The sequence below is a fragment of the Octodon degus genome, unplaced genomic scaffold, assembly GCF_000260255.1.
Source record: "Octodon degus isolate 3935 unplaced genomic scaffold, OctDeg1.0 scaffold00125, whole genome shotgun sequence".
Taxonomy (NCBI): domain Eukaryota; kingdom Metazoa; phylum Chordata; class Mammalia; order Rodentia; family Octodontidae; genus Octodon; species Octodon degus.
The window spans coordinates 8,289,660-8,309,493 of record NW_004524701.1 but is presented as its reverse complement, the minus strand read 5'-3'; the positions used below and the strand labels follow the sequence as shown (position 1 = coordinate 8,309,493).

The 19,834-nt window shown below is 37.4% G+C and overlaps 2 protein-coding genes across 2 annotated transcripts in view; one reads left to right on the top strand and one right to left on the bottom strand.

Moving 5' to 3' along the window:
• Positions 1-7,855, bottom strand: part of LOC101584331 (ATP-binding cassette sub-family G member 2) — a 209,682-nt gene extending 201,827 nt beyond the window's left edge. The window contains exon 1 of the mRNA XM_004640645.2: positions 7,775-7,855. The gene's annotated coding sequence lies outside the window, so the exon portion shown is untranslated. The remainder of the gene's footprint in view (positions 1-7,774) is intronic.
• A 90-nt stretch (positions 7,856-7,945) lies between these two features.
• The window catches only part of LOC101583574 (alcohol dehydrogenase class-3), a 16,456-nt gene continuing 4,567 nt past the window's right edge, over positions 7,946-19,834 (top strand). The window contains exons 1-5 of the mRNA XM_023700606.1: positions 7,946-8,032; positions 10,672-10,773; positions 14,113-14,254; positions 15,021-15,108; positions 19,742-19,827. Coding sequence (XP_023556374.1) covers positions 8,021-8,032; positions 10,672-10,773; positions 14,113-14,254; positions 15,021-15,108; positions 19,742-19,827 — 430 coding nt within the window. The 5' untranslated portion in view covers positions 7,946-8,020. The remainder of the gene's footprint in view (positions 8,033-10,671; positions 10,774-14,112; positions 14,255-15,020; positions 15,109-19,741; positions 19,828-19,834) is intronic.

The following is a 19,834-nucleotide window of genomic DNA, read 5'->3' as shown; positions in this document are numbered from 1 at the left end:
AAAGAAAGAAAGAGAGAGAGAGAGAGAGAGAGAGAGAGAGAGAGAGAGAGAGAGAAAGAATCCAACAATATACTGTATAGAAGGAACACATTTAACTCAAAAGGAAATTCTTAGGCTGAAAGTCAAAGGATAGAAAACAATACTCCATGTGCCAGGAGCCCAGAAAAAAGTAGGGGTAGCTATTCTAGTTGCTGACAATGTAAACTTCAAGCCAAGAATGATCAAAAGATATAAAAATTTACTTTATATGTCTTAGAGAAAAACTTCAAGAGGAAGAAATAACAGTCATAAATATCTATGCATCCCACTATATAAGACAAAATTTAAAGGACATGAAAAATCAAATAACCAATAACACAATCTTAACAAGGGACCTTAATACCCCATTATCTCAAAGAGATAGTTCAACTAGACACAAAATCAGCAAAGAAGTAGCAGAACTGAACCAAACTTTTGAAGAAATGGACTTAGCAGATATTTACAGAATGTTCCACAACTGAATACCTGTATCTGAATATATGTTCCTTTCAGCTCCACATGGGTTGTTCTCTAAAATAGACCATATACTATTCCATAGATCATGCCTTAAAAAATGAAGGAAAACTGAAATTATCCCATGCATATTATTTGATCATGGGGCAATGAAATTGAAAATGAATAACAAAAGAAATTGCACAAACCCCATAAACACAAAGAAATTAAATAACACTCTCCTTGGCAACAAATGGGTCACAGTTGAAATTAAATATCTACAATCCAACAAAATTTCAAGCACAACTTCCTGGAATTTTGGGGATGCAATGAAAACAGTTCTCAGAGTTAAATTTATAGTGGTGAACTCACAAATTAGAAAAACAGAATGAGAACAAATAAATATCCTATGTTTCACCTCAAGCTTCTAGAAGAACAAGAACAAATCAAGCCCAAAATAGGTAGAAAATTATAAATATCAGAGCAGAAATTATAAATATCAAATTAATGTACTTGAGATAAAGAAAACAATACAAAATATTAACGAATCAAAGAGTAGCTTTTTTTAAAGATGTAAAATAATTGGCAAACCCCTAGCCAATTCATCAAAAAAGTAAAGAAAAAAAGTCCAACTGAAACAATAAGGAATGAAAAGGATGAGATTATTACAGATCCTGTAGAAATTCAGAAGATCATCAATATCTACTTTCAAAATTTTTGCTCTCATGAGATACAAAACACAGAAGAAATGGACAGATTCCTAGATATGCATGAATTACCAAAATCAGTCAAGAAGATGTAAAAATTCTGAATAACCCGATATCAGCCAATGAAATTGAAAATGTAACCAAAACAAAAAATAAAAATGAACAAAGGAAAGGTCAGATCATAACGGATTTACAGCTGAATTCTACAAGAAATTTGGAGATTTAATCCCAGTACTCCTTAAACTCTTCAATGAAATTGAAAAGGAAGCAATTCTCACCAATGCATATCTTGAGGCATGGGTTACACTGATACCAAAGCCAGAAAACTACCCAACCAAAAAAGAACTATAGGCCAATCTCCCTCATGAACATAGATGCAAAATCCTCAAGAAAATACTAGCAAACAAAATGCATCAAATCATCGCAAAGATTACATACAATGACGAGGTGAGATTTATCCTGGAATTCAGGGATGGTTACACAATACACAAATCTATAATTGTAATATACCATATCAACAGAGCCAAAAACACAAACCACACTATCATCTAAATAGAGAAAAAGCTCTTGACAAAATCTAACACTCATCCATGAAAAAATCCCTACAGACAAATCAGAAGAGATGGCCTATACCTCAATCTGATAAAAGCTATCTATGACAAACCATCAGCCAACATCATTCTAAATGGAGAATAACTGAAAGATTTTATGTTAAAATCAGATACAAGACAAGGACGTCCACTATCGCCACTCCTATTCAAGATAGTTCTGGAAATATAAGTCAGAGCAATTAGACGAAAGGCAGAAATAAAAAGAAGAATTGAAAAGGAAGAAGTTAAACTATCATATTCACAGATGACATGATACTCTACATGGAAGACCAAAAAAACTCCAAGAATATCCTAGAATTAATAAACAAACTTTTTAGCATAGCAGGATAAAAACACCCAAAAATCAATAGCATTGCTCTACACAAACTCACTGATAGAGAAATTAGAAAAATAATACCCTTCACAATAATATCTAAATTTAAAAAAGAGAAATACTTAGGAATTAATCTAACAAAGGAAGTAAATGATCTATGCAATGAAAATTACAATACTCTGAAAAAAAAGATTGAAGAGGATTTCAGAAAATGGAAAAGCATTCTTTGCTCTTGGACAGGAAGAATGAACATTGTGAAAATGGCCATAGTACCAAAACTGTTATACAAACTAGTACAATCCAATCAAGTACTATTAGCATACCTCAGAGATGTAGAGAAAACATCAAAAAATTCATCTAGAACTGTAAGAGGCCTACAGAAGCAATCCTGGACAACAAAGGAAAAGCAGGAAGTATCACAATCCTTTGAAATTATACTACAAAATTACTGTGACAAAATCAGTTTGATACTGATTTAAAAAAAAAAAACCAGATGTGAGGGTCAACAGATCAGAAGATGCAAACACAAGTACAAACACACTCAGTTACCTTATGTTTGACAAAGGAGTCAAACATGTCCACTGGAACAAAGATAATGTCTTTAAAGAATGGTGCTGGAAAAGCTAGCTTTCTACATGCTGAAAGCTGAAACTAGATCCAGGTCTATCACCATGCACTAAACTAAAGTCAAATGGATTAAAGATCTAAACATTAAAAAAGAAACATTAAAACTACTTGAGCAAATGTAAGTAGAAATCTATGTCTTTCCATCACAGAAAGAATGACTATCATAAAAAAATCAACTATTAACAAATGCTGGAGAAGCTGTGGGGGAAAAGGAACTCTATTCCACTGTTGGTGGAAATGTAGACTGGTACAACCACTATGGATATCAATGTGGAGGCTCCTCAAAAGACAATTAAAAGTCCCATTCAACCCAGCTATTCCCTTTCTGTATATTTTTTCAAAAGAACTGAAAAGATCATACCACAGTGATATATGTGCATCCATGTTTATAGCAGTACAATTTGCCATAGCCAAATTTAGGAAACAATCAAAATGTCCATCACCTAAGGAATGGATAAAAAAGACGTGAAATTTTTATACGATGAAGTATTACTTAGCTGTAAAGAATGGTAAACTTGAGGTTTACAGAGGTAAATGGATTCAACCAGAGGCAATAATCATACGTGAAATAAATCAGACTCACATATATAAATATATTGTCTCAGTAGTGTAAGAACCTGAAAGAGTAAAAAAATACCTGAAAGGTACACTAGATACAGTAAAATGGGGGGGGGGACAACATAAAGAATGAACAATTGAGGGAAAGGAGAAAGGTTAGGGGAAAAAGGGGAAAAATCATGCAAATATATATACATGATAACTAAGATGACTGAATGATTAATGTCTTTCAGTTTTCAGAAGGTAATAGTTAATGTTTAGATTTTTACTTTGACCAATTTCATATGCTAATATCTATAATCTGAGCAACTACATTGAAGACAGCAATGTGTAATATAATAACCACTGTGAAATACCTTTCATCTTTTGTTTTTGCTTTCATTTATTAAATTTGTATCATTTCTCATGTTTTATCTATTATTTTTATACTCCCTTTAAAATAAATTTTAAAATAATGAAAAGGACTAGGAAAAGGTTTATTGAAAGGAAGAGTTAATGTTCAATTGTTTGATCAATCTTACATTCCTATATCTGTTAATCTGAGCAACAAATTTGATGATAATATGTAATATAACAACTATTGTTAATTTTCTGTTCCTATTTTGAAATTCTGTACCATTTTTGTTATTTTCCTTTTTTTGTCTTTGTTACTATTTGTTTTGGTTTGGTTTTTCTGCTTTAATATAAAATTTTAAAAATTAAAAAATGTAAATAAATAAATTATAATACTCTGAAATAGGATATTGAAGAGGATATCAGAAAATGAAGGGGCCAGGGAGATAGCTTAGTAGAATAAGCGCTTGCCTGGCAAGCGCAAGGGCCTGAATTCAATCCTCGGTTCTGCAAAAAAAAAAGGAAAAAATAACCTCTATTGTTGGATAAGGCAGAACCAAATATATTGATAATAGTCATATTTACAAAAACTGTTACACAGATTTTTTTGTTACAGTAATCAAACTCAGGATCTTACACAGTGAGTTCAAAGCCAACCTGCGCTACAAAGTGAGACCTTTTCTCAAAAAAAACAAAAATCAAAACAAACATACAATAACAAAATGAAGAAAGAAAAGAAAGAGAAAGGGAGAAAAGGAAAGGAAAGGATAGGATAGGACAGGACAGGATAGGATAAGAGGCCTGGAAGATTCAGTGAAGGACAAGTTGATAACCAAAGCAAGAATACTTGGAAGTTCACTGAACAAAAGCCTCATTATTTTGGCTGTTTATAAAATTATAATTAATGATGCTTGCAAAAGTACACTTGTTAAATAACCAAGTTCCACATCTAAGTCAAACTTTTTCATTTGCAACCCTGTAGGTTAACTTCAATTTGGCTTAACCATAATAATTTTTGTGTACAAAAGCCCCTTTGGGACTCCCTCCGAGGTTTAATTACATAAGGGCTTTTGCTTTCACTTTGCAATACTGTTTTCTGTTTTCCTTATACAATAAAACTGCTGTGGGGGCCAGGGAGATGGCTCAGTAGAATAAGCACTTGCCTGGCAAGCGCAAGGGCCTGAGATCAATTCCCCGTTCCGCAAACAAACAAACAAACAAACAAACTGCTGTGTTCAGTCCTTTTTCTTCTCTACCTTGTAATCCTTTATGCATCAAGAGAACCCACCAACCAGATGGTAACAGTCTGCTGTAGCTATGGAATTTGGACTTAACCCTTGAAGATTTTTTTAAAAGGATAATTCTTTTTCATAACTCAAAACAAAAAAAATTAAAAACAGAAGGGAAATGGCATTGATTGTTGAGTGCTTTAGAAAGATAACTAAGGGGATGTGGTGGACTGCCAACTGGTGGTCAACTTGTTACACCCAGCTGAACTGAACCTGCGTGGTGTTGGGTATATGAAGACCCTCCTGGGGTTTGCTGCTAGCAACATAAGAGGCAAAAGTAAAGAAGCTATTGCAAGGTCGTTATAAAAGCTGCTTGGAGAAGCTGTTGGGGAGCTGTTGGAAGCTACTGGTTCTCTTGATCTATTCTACTGGAGGGCCTTATTATGCTGGCTTTTCTGATGAACTTTACTGTTCTCATCAGAGGTGGAGCTCAGGACCTCAGAGCTCCGGTGTTCACTCTGAGCATTACTTCCTAGCTCTGGAGGGGAAGATGGTGCACAGCTAACTCTCCTAGAGAAACTTGTTGCATTGGCCTTCCTGATGGGAACTCCGCTTTCCTCATCACCAGAGAGCTTAGGACATCACTGTTGCTGAGGATGGCTGTGCAGGGGAGTTCTGATTCTTACCTTGAGGGTTGCTTCCTGGCTCCAGTTCAGATCCCTCAGTCTGCTCGCAAAGATCCTTCATCCCACTGGCACAGACTTTCTAACTTCCACCACTGACCTTTGGGCCTTCCCAGCACAAATCCTGAAGCAAGCCTGCATGAATGAGACATTGTCATGGGCTTTAAGGCTCAAGCTGAACTTGTGGGAGGCATTGTTATGAGTTCTAGGTTTTCAGCTGGACTCATACTGGATTCTTTGGTCTTAACATGTGGGCAGTTTACCCACATTTTTTGTATATGATTCTTTGGGTGACTATTAGAAAATAATTCTATAAACTATGTGTCCTGTATAGTATTGTTCCCTTGCTAAACCTTAAACCATGACAGGAGAAATTAGTTGCATTATATTTAAGGAGACAGCATCAAAGAAATCAGATGGGAAGCTTTTTCAATATCCTTGTAAGAAATGAGAACCTGAACAATGGCAACATCAGTGGAGTGAAAAGATGTAAGAATAATTAAGGCTTGGTGATAGATTAAATACAGAGACTGAGGAGGGGGAAGTTTAGATATCCAAGTGTTTTGCTGGGGCAAGTAGGTGGGTGGTGTTAACACAGAGAAGGATTAAACTATCCCTGTAAGGAGAAAACACAAGACAAGTTTTAGGTGACTTCACTATGCAAGTCTGTGAGAAAGCTTTTTTTTCTCTCTCTCTCTTTCTGACTTCCCCCTAATCTTTGGTACCAGGAATTCTACTCAGGACTCATGCTTGCCAGGCAGGCACTGTGCCCTGGAGCCAAATCCCCAGGTGTAAAACAAATTAATAAAGACTGATATTTAGTAGTAGTTATATGCTCAAGCCTGGAGATTATGGGAAGCAATCAGATTAGAGAAAGTGATTTGGTAAATCATCCTTATATAAATAGAAGCTAAAGGTTATTTGAATGAGGCATGCAGTTGAAGGAAAGGCCTTTGAACAGAATCATCAATTCTTCATGGTGTACACTCAAGAAATGAGCCTTGGAAACAGCCAAAAAGTCAAGGAAAATGGTGTCTGGTAGAGCCACTTAACAAAACTCAGTGTCTACAATAATCACCATGTTCAAGAGTCAACAAGTGTGGTGGCCGATAGGTACTTACGAAGCCTGAAGCAGCACAATCACAAATTTGAAGACAGTGTGGCCAACTGAATGAGACTCAGTTATTACAGGCAGCTAAAGTAAATTAAAATTTTAATATACATACAGGGCCTGGTTTTTCAAGGAAGTCTATAAAAAATAAAGATGTTAGAATTGTGGCTGAAGGTACATGTGTTGAAGGCCAGGGCTTCAAGATAAAGACACAACGATCTGGTCTACATGTCTCCCTGAGAGAAAACAATAACAAGATTACACTGTAAATGGTATCACCTAGTCCAGTATAGTCTGCATGGGCATCCGTCACCCATGTGGGTGACCTGGACATAACCCTTCCCCAAAATACCTTTGCTTTTCAAGTACCCTTGCTGCAGTTTTCTTAGTGGATCAATATTATCTAAGTGGTAATAACTGTAATCCCATAGGTTGATGGCAGTTTGGCCCACGTGTGTCTGCTGTATAAAGTATGCCTCACTGAAAACCCATTCAAGACCCCTCTTGTCTCTCAGGTGCTCTTTCACAATAAACTTTTCTTATTCTTAACCTTTGTTGTTCCTTGAAATTCATTCTCCAGTTTCAGGGAACACAAACAGCACATCTAGCAAATTTCTCCTGTATCACTGCCTCAAAGTACAGTTGGTGGGGATGTATCACAGGGTAGAGTACTTGTGTAGCATGTGTCACACTGAGTTCTGTAAAGAAGAACAAAACTGCTAGACCTGTAGTCTCCCTCTCCACCATGACTCTGCAGATTCCTTCTGCCCTCATCCTCACCCTCCGAAGGTCCCTAAGTCTCACTCCTCAGCACGGAGCCACAATCTAGATACCGCTCAGAAGCAGCTGCACAGGGCCTTTAGAAGTCTCCAGACTCTCATCCCCAACCTCCTATGCTCTTTTTAACATTTTCTTTGGGGGCGGGGGGGAGGCCGGAATCGGGGATTGAACTCAGGTCCTTGCATTTGTCAGGCAAGCACTTATTCTACTGAGCTATCTCCCTGGCCTCATACATTTTCCAGACAGTGAATCCCAAAGGGCAGCCGCTAATTCTGTGCCCCCATGCCCCTGTGGAAACATTTGCCTACGATGGAGGAATAAACTTGATGCAGACTTCTGTTTCTCACGTACCTCTAGTGAAATCCCCCTTTCTTTTCGTCTTAAACCTTTTTCAAGCCTCATCTACAATGGTAGGGCTAAAATTACACCCGAAAGAATCCTGCGGCAGGGAGGGCCCAGCAGCTACTAGAACCCCACCCCCACCCCGCCTGAGGCCAGCCCCGCGCCTGACGCCACCTCCGCTTAGGGCCCCGCCCCGCCGCAGCCTAGTTCTGCGCACGGTCTCGCTAGCCCTCCGGTGCGGACGCTTCTGTGAGGATGGCGCCCCAGGTAGCTCCGCGTGGGGTTGGGGGGTCGTGTCTTCTGCGGGAGGGCGCGGGCTGGGGTGGGGGCAGCTCTGCCACCGAGCTCGGCGGCCGCGGCGGTCCTCGCGGACCCCCAACCCCGTGCCCGCGCGGGCCTGCGGCCTCCGCTCTCCCGGGCCTTCGGCCGTGCCCGCTACGCGGAGTCCGGGACAGGCCGCGAAGGACGTGTTTAGGGAGACTCGGGTCACTTTCTGCAACAGTTTTGAGTTGTGACCTAAACAAATAGATTTATAGTGTCCTTCACTCCTTACGCAACACCTCGATTTATCATCCCCATTTTAGATTAAAAACAAGCTTAAATTGGCAGTCTTTAGTGGTTATAAGACAAGGTGGTCAGGATTCCAGCCGAATCGGACCCAGTGGGACGAAGTCTGAAAACCCTGTTAACAGAAGAGGCAGAAATACACCAGAAGTGACTAGGGGTAAAACGATCTAAAATGCTGAGGTTTAAAAGAAATAGTAAACTCTCTGTGATCTCTAATGTTTAACTACGTAGTTTCCTTATTGCCAAGAATCTCTACAGAAATTCAGACCGTGTAACCCCATGAGAGTTCAGAGGTTGAAGTTGGGCAGTTTCTTCTGGGATGTGGCTTTGTTTTTAGGAGTTCTCCGTGCAGGGAAAAGGTCAGGCTCTTGTTAAAGAGAAAGGGCATCAAATTTAGATTCTGTACGAATTAGAGTCCTTGGACTTCTAGTTTACAAGATTAAATTGTAAATTCTAAATTTGATCCTTTGGGATTTTTCTTTCAGGTCTGTGGTACACTGAGGTGAAAAGTCTAATAATGCAAATTAAAATCTAAATTTGAGAAAAATACTAGTGTGTTGTCATCCACCTTATTCCCAGTATCTAGTACTGTGCAACTTCTGGCCCTTCTCCAAAGTAAAAAACTAACTTATTTCATACATGCGGAGGGTTTATGTCTAGCCACAGTAGTGTTCAGTATTTTTCATTGAAATATTCATGCACTATATTTTTCACTCATGTATTTCACTGCTCCTTTTCCTCAAGTCTTCATTCACCACTTGCCATGGAAAACTTGGTAACTACTAGCTGATTTTGCAAAGTTGCACTGTGCCAACAAAAGGGAGTCCATATTCATCCTCATTCATCCTTCCTGATCACCCTGTATATGGGTATTTTATCACACCATTTGTAAATGCCTCTTTCTTGACTTCAAGACCAGGTTAAATGCAATGCTTTCCAAAAGCTACCAACCAACGGTCTCACTGCTGTTTGTTTCTCAATAAAATTATGGGGGAAAAAAAGCTATCAACCAATTACATGTTCCTTCATTTTTTGCTTTCTGTAGCACTTTGGACTGGGGGGGGGGGATTGTTTGTATTTTTCCTCTTTCTGTAGCACTTTGAACTAGTCACATGTTTTGTAATTACTGATTTTCAAGTTTGTTGCCTATAAACCCAGTGGTTTGCAACCTTTATTCTGTCAACCTATTTCAGGGGAGGTTTTTTTTGTTTTGTTTTTGGTGCCAAGGAACAAACCCAGAGCTTCCAGCTTGTTCTATCACTGAGCCAAATCCCCAGCCCTCAACTTACTTCATAAGCATTATGTGAACTGATCAAGATCTTCCTCTTCTCCTTGACTCTCTAGTAGGACAGGGGTATACTACCTCTAAGGATGCCATAGATACAAGTCAAGCATATAATTTTAAATTTTCTAGTCTAGTAAAGGACATGTGAAATTAAATTTAGTAGTACATTTAATTAATACAGAACATTAAGTTTTTTAAGGGATGTAAGGTTTTTTTGTTTTTGTTTTTTTGAGACAGTCTCTAGCTATATAGTTCAGCCAGGCCCTGAACTCACTATATAGCCCAGGCTGGCCTTGAATTTATAGCAATCCTCCTACCTTAGCTTTCAGTGCTAGAATTATAGGCATGCACCACCATGCCCAGCCTAAGTTTCCCTGTTTTGATATTGGTATTTTCTTTTCCACCAGCAGTTTGGGACTACACTAGTACTATTTAAACCTAAGCAAAAGACTTAATAGGGTATATAATAAATATAAAGATCCTAGTTCCAGGGCTGGCCAGATAGCTCAGCAGACTAAAGCATCTGCTTAGGCAGAGCTCAGAGGCTGGGTTTGATTCCAAGCATGCTGTGCTGGCCCTGCCCCTACGGCGACCGAGACTGGGTGTGGTGGTGCATGCCTATAATCCCAGTGCTTGGAGGGCTGAAAACAGGAGAATCAGTATGAGTCTGATCTATGTAGTGAGATCCTGTAGACCCTGTACTAAATACATTTTAAAAAAAGATTCTAGTACCTCAGCCAGACCAACTGAATCTGATTGTGTTGAGATCTGCATTTTTAACCTGTGCGTCTTTCAACATTGTAGAGCATCATTAAATATTTGATAAATAAAACTTTTTAGTAAAAAGAAGCTTTATTTCTGACCAGTTAGTCATGCCAATTAAGAATTTAAAGTTTATTATTTATGTAATTCTCCACATTAATTAGAGGTGTATTTCTTCAAATCTGTGATAAACTTTCTAAAATTGGAATTCATCAGTAACAAAAGATGATCATGGAGCAAATATTTGTTTAGAAGGGTAAATTACTTATTCTCTTTTTTTTCTCTGTTTTAGGTTATCAAATGCAAGGCTGCAGTTGCTTGGGAACCTGGAAAGCCTCTTTCCATAGAGGAGATTGAGGTAGCACCCCCAAAGGCTCATGAAGTTCGAATTAAGGTAATGGCATAGGGGGTAAGAAAAAAAAAAAAAAATAGAGGTCTCAGGATTGATGAGTAGGTCTGAGATCTGCAGAGGATAAACCTCAAGGGACAACTTCAAAGAGAAGGCTTTGGGAGTCATGCCACCTTAAATCAACCCCCCCTCCTCTAACCCCTCGCCTTTGCAGTAATTTTCTCCATGTCTTTGGTATTGGTGTTGGGTGATGCAGCCGTTTGCATAGATTACTGCAGTATAACTTTTGTAATTTGGGTTTAAAGGTTCTCCTATTTTGTTGATCCTATAAATACATGGTATCTTATTAGAAACAAAGTTTTGCTAGAGGGGACTTTAAGATTTAGAAAGAGCAAAGAACAAATAGATTTTTATGATTGCTTACTTAGAGTTTTAAATGTACTTGTGTCCAGTAGTCAGGGTCAAGATTGAGCAAATTTCATGATTTCCTTGCTTCTCAGCATCTGCTGTGCCCAGAGAAAGGCACATTGTATAAGACAGTCAGCTGAGAGATCTTTAAAGCCTTGTTAAGTGCAATTCCTTGTTTTTAGCATCCTACTCTTTTTGATATGTTAATACTTTAAAGTAGTGACCATTAAGTAATATTTTTTTCCTAACATTTCACATTTCCAGAAGAATCAACTGTCTTTTTGCCATCATTGTAAATATACTTTCCCTGCCATCCTACCTCCAAATCTACACAGCCTGGTTCACGTTCTAAAAGATAACATATCAAGTGGACAAACCTAGGATCAAATATTACTGAAGGTCTTTTTTGACCCAGATCTGGGAATCTGAAATTTCACATTTTGTGTGTTTTTCTTCAAGTTCAGAAATTAAGGCTGGGGAGATAGCTCAGTGAAATAAGGGCTTCCCTGGCAAGCGCGCAAAGGCCTGAGTTCAATCCCTGGTTCCCCCCCCAAAAAAAGAAAAGAAATTAAACTGATGTACTTTTGCCATGAAGATGATTTTTGTCCTGATATAATAAGATGAGCTATGTGCAGCCCACTTAGATCAGCTTTCATCCTTGGGGAACTTACTGGAATATAGCAGAGAGCAGTACCTTGTATATGGCTGTAGAGGCCAGAAGCAGAAGTATAAATACAGACACTAACAAGATTTGGCCTTCCAGTGCTTTTTGTGATTTGAAAGGGTACTTAATGGTCAGAGAGACAAGAATAAAGGAGTAGCTTGAGTGGACATTATGTGGTGTCAACTTCATGCTCTGAGTTTTGGCCCAGATGAGTGTACTTCAGAAATATTACCCTTGGGGCTGGGGAGATAGCTCAGTGGCAAGCTCCTGCCTGACAAGCGCAAAGTCTTGAGTTTGATTCCCAGTATCAAAAAGAAAAAGAAATAATGCCCTTTCTAGATATCACATTTCTCAATAGTTCATGAAGCCTCCAGTGAGATAGGATCTCTTTTGCACACAAATAATATTCCTCTCTACGCCTGAACACACAGTGTCAAAATGTTACCTTGTTTTCTTTCTTTTTCTGACATCAACCTAAAAAGAGAATAGATGGGCCTCTTTTCACTGTATATAATGCATCACAATACCACCAAAAATGCTACTAATTCTATAAAAATGCCATGGATTATATTTTCTATAAATATTTATTAATTTTAGAAAAGTTAAAATGTGAAAGAAATACATGTTAGAAGCACAAAATATTGTATTAAAGTAAAATGACACTACAGACCATACTCATTAGTGAAAAAATCATACCATGTATAAACATTGTATTGTCTTCCTAGTATAAGAACCTGAAAGAGTAAATAAAATCTGAAAAAGACAGTAGATAATGTAAAGTGGAAAGAAACTATTTAAAGAAAAGTAACAACTTGGATGAAGGAAAGGAGAAAAGAAAAAAAAGGAGGGAACAGAAATATCTATGTATATACACAGGATAGCTTGAATAATTGTACTGCTGATTTCTGCTGATTTACTGAAAGGAGCAGTAAATGCTTAGAAGTTTTTTCTTTTTAATTTCTTTTATAATACCAATTTTACATGCTTATATCTGGAAATCTAAACTAATTTGAAAACAATATGCAATATAACAGCCATTGTTGAATTCCTATCATTTTGTTTAGTAAAGTTCTGTATCATTTCTTTTTTTGCTTTTGCTTTTTTTTTTTTTTTTTTTTTTCAGAACCAGGGATTGAACTCAGGCCCTTGCACTTGCCAGGGAAGTGCTCATTCCACTGAGCCATCTCCCCAGCCCCTTTTACTATTTTTTTTATTCTCAAAAATTACTTTAAAAGTTAAAAAAAAAAAAAAAAAAAAGGCTGGGGAGATAGCTCAGTGGAATAAGTGCCTGCCTGGCAAGCTCAAGGTCCTGAGTTTGATCCCTGGTATCACCAAAAACAAAAGTTAAGTCTTGCTTTAACTTGGTCTAAACCATCCAGCAGAAAAGTATAACCATAAGGTATAAAAAGTAAAGCTATATACTGAGCTTTAAAAGGCTCAAGTCAACAACTTTTGATAATTGCCAGTTGTACTGATAACTCACTACTATTATGGACTATTGAACTATATTGAGTTATAAATCAAGTACCAATAATCTTTGGACTGGCATCAAGTATGAAAAGGTCCTTTAAAGACTTCTCCAAATATCGCATCTCTAACTGCAATGGAACACCCATCTGTGACAAAACAAAAAAGGAGGATATGTTGGCAGCCAAGGAAGGTAGGAAATTGATCAAATGTGTGTAGTTGGAACTAGGTCTCAGTGCCTAAAGCAAACAAGCTAGCTACCTCAGTCCTGAGATAAACATCCTGTCTGCTGGGGAGATGGCTCAGTAGAATAACTACTTCTCTGGCAAGCTCATGGGTCTGAGTTCAATCCCCAGTTCCGAAAAAAAAAACAAATCCCATCCCGTCTACTTAAGGTCAGCTATTAGTTGTTAGGCAACCTTTTATCATATATTACTAACTTTGAAAAGTATAAAGGACCGTTTTGTTGGGGGGGGGAATATATATATATATATATGTGTGTGTATTTATACACAAGATAGGATATACAGCTACTTTCTCTTAGTTTGAGAAGGTTTGTACTAACATTGTTTAGACAAAATATCATGTCTGCATCTTGTCCTCTCAATACTATGAAGACAATATGCAATATATTAATATTGTAACTGCCCTACTAACCTGTTTTGAAAACTGTTTCATTGATCTTTTTTCTCATTAAAATGAATAAAAAATAAATACAATTTTAAAAAATACTTCAGCAGATATTTCCAAGAGCTGAGAATGAATGAAAGAAAAATCCCTTGTTTGACTTTTACCCCCAAATTGTACCTGCACACACACTTAATGCGTTTTTAATTTCCTAATAGATTATTGCCACTGCAGTTTGCCATACTGATGCATATACCCTGAGTGGAGCTGATCCAGAGGGGTGTTTTCCAGTGATCTTGGGACATGAAGGTGCTGGGATTGTAGAAAGTGTTGGTGAAGGAGTTACTAAATTTAAGGCAGGTAAGGAGAGTAAAGCACTTGATGATTCTGGTTAATTACTGTAGGAAAATTACCTTCCTGATAAGTATACCACAGTTTATGAGTTATTAAAACCTAAAAAAACTGTCTGGATTGATTCACCCTCAGGAAAGCAGTAATATTTAGAATAGTGTTTTCCTCTCTGATTTTGCAGTATGTTCTTCATCTGAAACTTTTAAAGCTCATTTTGGCCAATTAACCAAGAATTTTTAGAGCTACATCAGTCAATTAGTATTTTGAAGCATATAATCTGTCTTCCAGTTAATCTTTTTAAGAGTTTTGTTTGAATAAAAATTTTGAAAACATACTTTTTGCACAGCTGGCCAGAGTCTGAATGATGTTGTGTGGGTAAAGTTTTAAACCTTCAGAGGGCCAGCCAGATAGCTCAGTGGACTAAAGCGCCTGCATACACTGACACAGGGACCAGGATTTGATCCCCAACATGCCATGCCGTGCTGGCCCCACCCCCAGGGCTTGCTGAGACAGTGATTGAGACTGGACATGGTGGTACGTGCCTGTAATCCCAGCACTTGGGAGGCTGAAAACAGTAGGATCACTACAAGTCTGATCTGTGTAGTGAGACCCTGTGGACCCTGTACTAAATACTAAAACCAGTAAAAATAAATAAACCTTTAAATTATTAATTCTGCGGAGCTCTATCAGCTAATAGGACTGAGAATTTGCAATCTTGTGTTAATTTAAAAACATGCCACATATTTAAGATGATATCTTTGCATTTGTTTCCCAGGTGATACTGTCATCCCACTTTACATACCACAATGTGGAGAATGCAAATTTTGTCTGAATCCAAAAACAAACCTTTGCCAGAAGATAAGGTTAGTATCTTCATATTACATTCTTAAAACAAGAAATATTAACAATACTAAGAAATTGTGTGGTAGTTCACACACAGTGTTTTACATAAATTATTTTATTCCATCTCCAGAGCAACCCATCACCATAGTAGTAGCATCATTTTTAAGGAAAAAATAAAGACTCAGAAATTAGAGTTTGCTCAGTATCATAAGACACTAATATGTCAAGCAGATTTTTATAAACTCATTGTTTCTATAATTGTAGCTGAATTTTCAAGGAAAGACAGGTTTAAAAGATTTAAATGAAATCATTTTTATGTGCCATGTTATTGTCCATAAAAGCAAAGTAACAAAATACCTCACAGGTTATTGGGAAGCCTGGAAGAGATGACTTACAACACAGAGAAGGTAGTTTTCTTTTTTAATTTTTTTAAAGAGTACCAAAAAAAAGAGAAAGTACAAAATAGTATTAAAAGAAAAAAAATAAGTGATACAGAATGTTACTTAACAAATATGAATTTTACAGTATTTGTTATAATACGTAGGGTTATCTTCCAACTAGTTATTACCAGATATATGCATGCACAACTGGAAAAAGAAAAAAAGACATGTATAAGAAATTTAAGAGGGGCCAGTGAGATCGCTCAGCGCACTTCAGCATGTGCTTAGGCAAGCAGGACCCTGGTTCAATCCCTGGCACCTTGCCGGGGAGTTGGCTCTCCCTGGCACCTTGCCGGGGACATGGCTCAGCAGAATAAGCACTTGCCTGGCAAGCACAAAGCACAAGTTCAAATCCCTGGTTCTGCCAAAAAAAAAAAAAAAAAAAAAATTTGAACTCAGACAAGCAAGCGCTTATTCTACTGAGCAATCTCCCTGGTGGGCTTAGCTGGCCACACACACACACACACACACACACACACACACACACAAATAAATAAAAAAAAAAAAAAAAAAAAAAAAAATCCCTGGCACCACATGCCATGCCAGCCCTGCCACCAGGGTGAGCTGAGTGAGCCAGAGTCCAGGCATAGTGGTGCATGCCTGTAATCCCTGCACTGGTGAGGCTAAAAGCAGGAGGATCACCACAAATCTGAGCTGCATAGTGAGACCCTGAAACAACCAAATACATTTTTTAAAAAAAGGAAATGAAAGAGAGAAAAAGTACAAACAGTTGAAAAAAGGACAAAAAACAAATTAAGCATCATCTGCTCCTTTCCATAGACCAGCAGAAATGCATAATACAGCTGTTCAAACCATCTTGCTTATATAATCTCTTTACCTCACTACCTCTCCTGTCCTTCTCAACTCAGTAAGTCTTTCCTTTTGAATAAGTTTGTTCCATTTTCCCAGTATCTGTTGTACCCCCTTCAGATTACATTTTTCTCTTTCAGGTTCTCACACTAAGGAGACAATATGATGTTTGCATATGCAGGTCTGATGTATTTCCCTTCAGAGTATGTTCTCTAGTTGCATCCATTTACCCAACACAAACCTCAGATTTATCCTGTTTTATAGCTGAGTAATACTCCATTGTATAAAAATACCACATCTTCATGTATTCTTCAGTTGATGGACATCTACAACAAATTGTGCTGCTTTAAACATGGGTGCACATACATAGCTGTGGTATATTTTCATTTCTTCTGGAAAAATACCCAGGAGTGGAATACTTAGGTCAAATGAAACCTCTACTCTTAGCTTTTTGAGGAATCTTCACACTGACTTCCATAGTGATTGTGCCAGACTGTATTCCCATGAACAGTGGAGAAAGGTTCCTTCTTCCTCACATCCCCTCCAGTATGATTGGCTGACTTCTTGATGAAACCCATTCTTTCTGGGGTGAGATGGAATCTCAGTGCTGTTTTAATTTGCATTTCTCAAATCACCAATGATGCTGAATATTTTTTCATATATTTACTTGTCATTCATATTTTTCATCTGAAAATATATATTCATCTCAGATGCCCTTTTTTCGGTTGGGTCTTTGAATTTGGTGGGGAGGCTTTTTTTTTTTAATGTATTTTAGTACAGGTTCTACAGGGTCTCACTACACAGATTGGACTCATAGTGATCCTCCTGTTTTCAGCCAAGCACTGGGGTTCCAGGTGAGCAACACCATGCACAGTCTCAATCAGTCTCAGCACACCCTGGAGGCAGGGCCAGCACAGCATGCCAGGGATTAAACCCCAGTCCCTGCATCTGCCTAAACAGGCACTTTAGGTGCTGAGCCATCTGGCCGGCCCTGGCCTCTTTTTTTTTTTTTTTTTTCTAATTCTTTATATGTTTTAGGCTGAAGTCCTTTGTCAAAGGGTTGACTATAATTTTTTTCCGGTTTGTGGGTTTTCCTTTTATTCTGTTGGAGATTTGAAGCAGAGAAAATTATTTTAAAAAGATGAGATCCCAGTTGTTGATTCTTTGATGTATTTCCTATGCAGTTTGTTTTTCATGAACTCTGAGAAGGTAGTTTATTTTGTCAGGTAATAGCACTTAACTGCTTCGAGGCATTTGACGTAGAAAAGGTACATATTTTATTGTAAGGCAATAGCACTTAAACTGCTATATTCCCTATAATGAATGTGATCATTATGTATAGCTAAAATGTACCAGTAATTTTTTTTAAAAAGTGCTTTGTAGCATTTTAAGATCCCCTTACCTTCCTTTTTTAATTGAGGTTGCACAAACATGTACTGTAATACGCTGTGTACAGGATATAAATCTTAAATGGGCAATTCAATGAATGTTTACATACTATAGATGATTGTGATGATTAGAATCTTAACCTGGATCAAGGTAAGAGATCCTGCACAGCACCCCTCAAAACCCCTCATGTCCCTGCCCAGACAACACTTGCATTCTTCAGAAATACCAACTATCCTGATGTCTTTCACTGCAGAACTTCCTATAAATCAAATCTGTGTGGGGCCGGGGAAGATGGCTCAGTAGGATAAGCACTTGACTGGCAAACGCAGGGATCCGAGTTCAATCCCCGGTTCCGCCAAAAAAAAAAATTATATCAGTGTGTGGACTTTTGTCATGTTTCTTTCATTCATAATGCCTGTGAGGTATGTCTAAGTTGTTTTGTGTAGCTGTTTTGTTGCCCTGTCATAGTCTAGGTACCACTGTTCATCCATTTTCCTGTTGGACAGTTAGGTTGCTCCCAGCTTGAGACTGTGATGACTAGAACTAGAGATATTCTTATGTTTATCTTATAATGGATATATACATTGCTGCCTCCTGGGTGTTTTTGAGGATTGGAACTGCTAAATTATGGGATACGTATCAATAATTTATAGTGCATGTGTTTACATTCCCAACGGCACTGTATGGAAATTTCCATTTATTCTTACATTTTCTAATATCAGTGATAAAATTAGTTTATATCTTAATGAAAAAAAAATCCATTTATTTTATAATGTAAATTCTATTGCTCTTGGCAAAACTAGAGCCAAAGAGAAAAATATCTAGTTAGTTTTAAAGGAAAATTTAAATACAATCTCTAAATTTGCATAGCAAATTAACTATATGATTGTGATAGAGGAAGTGGTTCTTTCACCTTTTGTCCAAGAAGCTCCTCTAGAACAGAGTGGGGGCCAGCAAGATAGCTCAGAGGCCTAAAGCACCTACTTAGGCAAGCTTAGACAGGTGCAGGGGACTTTGGTTTGAACCCCTGCACCACATGCCATGCCAGCTCTGCCCCCCCAAAAAAAGAATCGTTAATCTAGAATAGAGTGGGTTAATAAATTTAAACTGCTCCCATAAAGATACAGCAGTTGTGCTGGAAGATCTTATGTGCAGTTCTTTATCTTTGGTCATAATTTTTTTTCTCTCAAGAGAAACACTGAAATCTAGAAGCAGTCTTTTCTCATCTGTCTGTATGCATGTGTATATATGTGGGTTTATCTGAGAGTATATATCAAATTGCAGTGCTTTTTAATTAAAGGTGACATATTTACTAAATATTAACTCTGTGACAGGCATATAATTGTATTTTTATAGTAATCTAAAGAAAGATACTGTTGTTTTTCCACACTTTCTAGTGAAGAAAGGCACAAGTATTAACTTGCCCAGGGTCACTTAGGTTTTCAACCAAATGATCTAGATAATTTTAGAGCCTGTACTCGTACGTAAGATATTAAGTTCTCTGTTTTAGAATGTTACAAATAATTTTTGTTAACATTAATACATGCCTCTTTTGAGTTTTGGGGGATTTCTCTGTTGGTATAATTAACTGTACTGCAAAAGAAAAGGGAATATGAAATACATCTTGACTTCTTGAGGACTGTTAGAGCTTTTGAAGAACACTGAGTATCTAAATTACTCAGTTTAGCCATCTGTTTTCATCAGCTCATATGGATAATTCTTTGCAATTATGTAGATACTGGTTTGGGCTTCATCTTCTGTGACACTACATTTGCTCACAGTTGTTTGATGAAACTGTTTAAAATTTTCTATTATACTTATTAAAATGTGTTCAGAAATCAGATAATATGCTCTACAAAGATCAAAAGGGCAAGATTATACATTTTAGAAGTTTACCTCATAAGAACCTAACCTATTAATTGAATACATTAGAAATTACTCTTTTAAGTGTACTTTTTTGAATATTAGTCATTATTTTAAAAACTTCAATCTGCCCTTTTCTTATTGTTCTCAGAGTGACTCAGGGGAAAGGACTGATGCCAGATGGTAGTAGCAGATTTACTTGCAAAGGAAAGACCATTTTACATTATATGGGAACCAGCACATT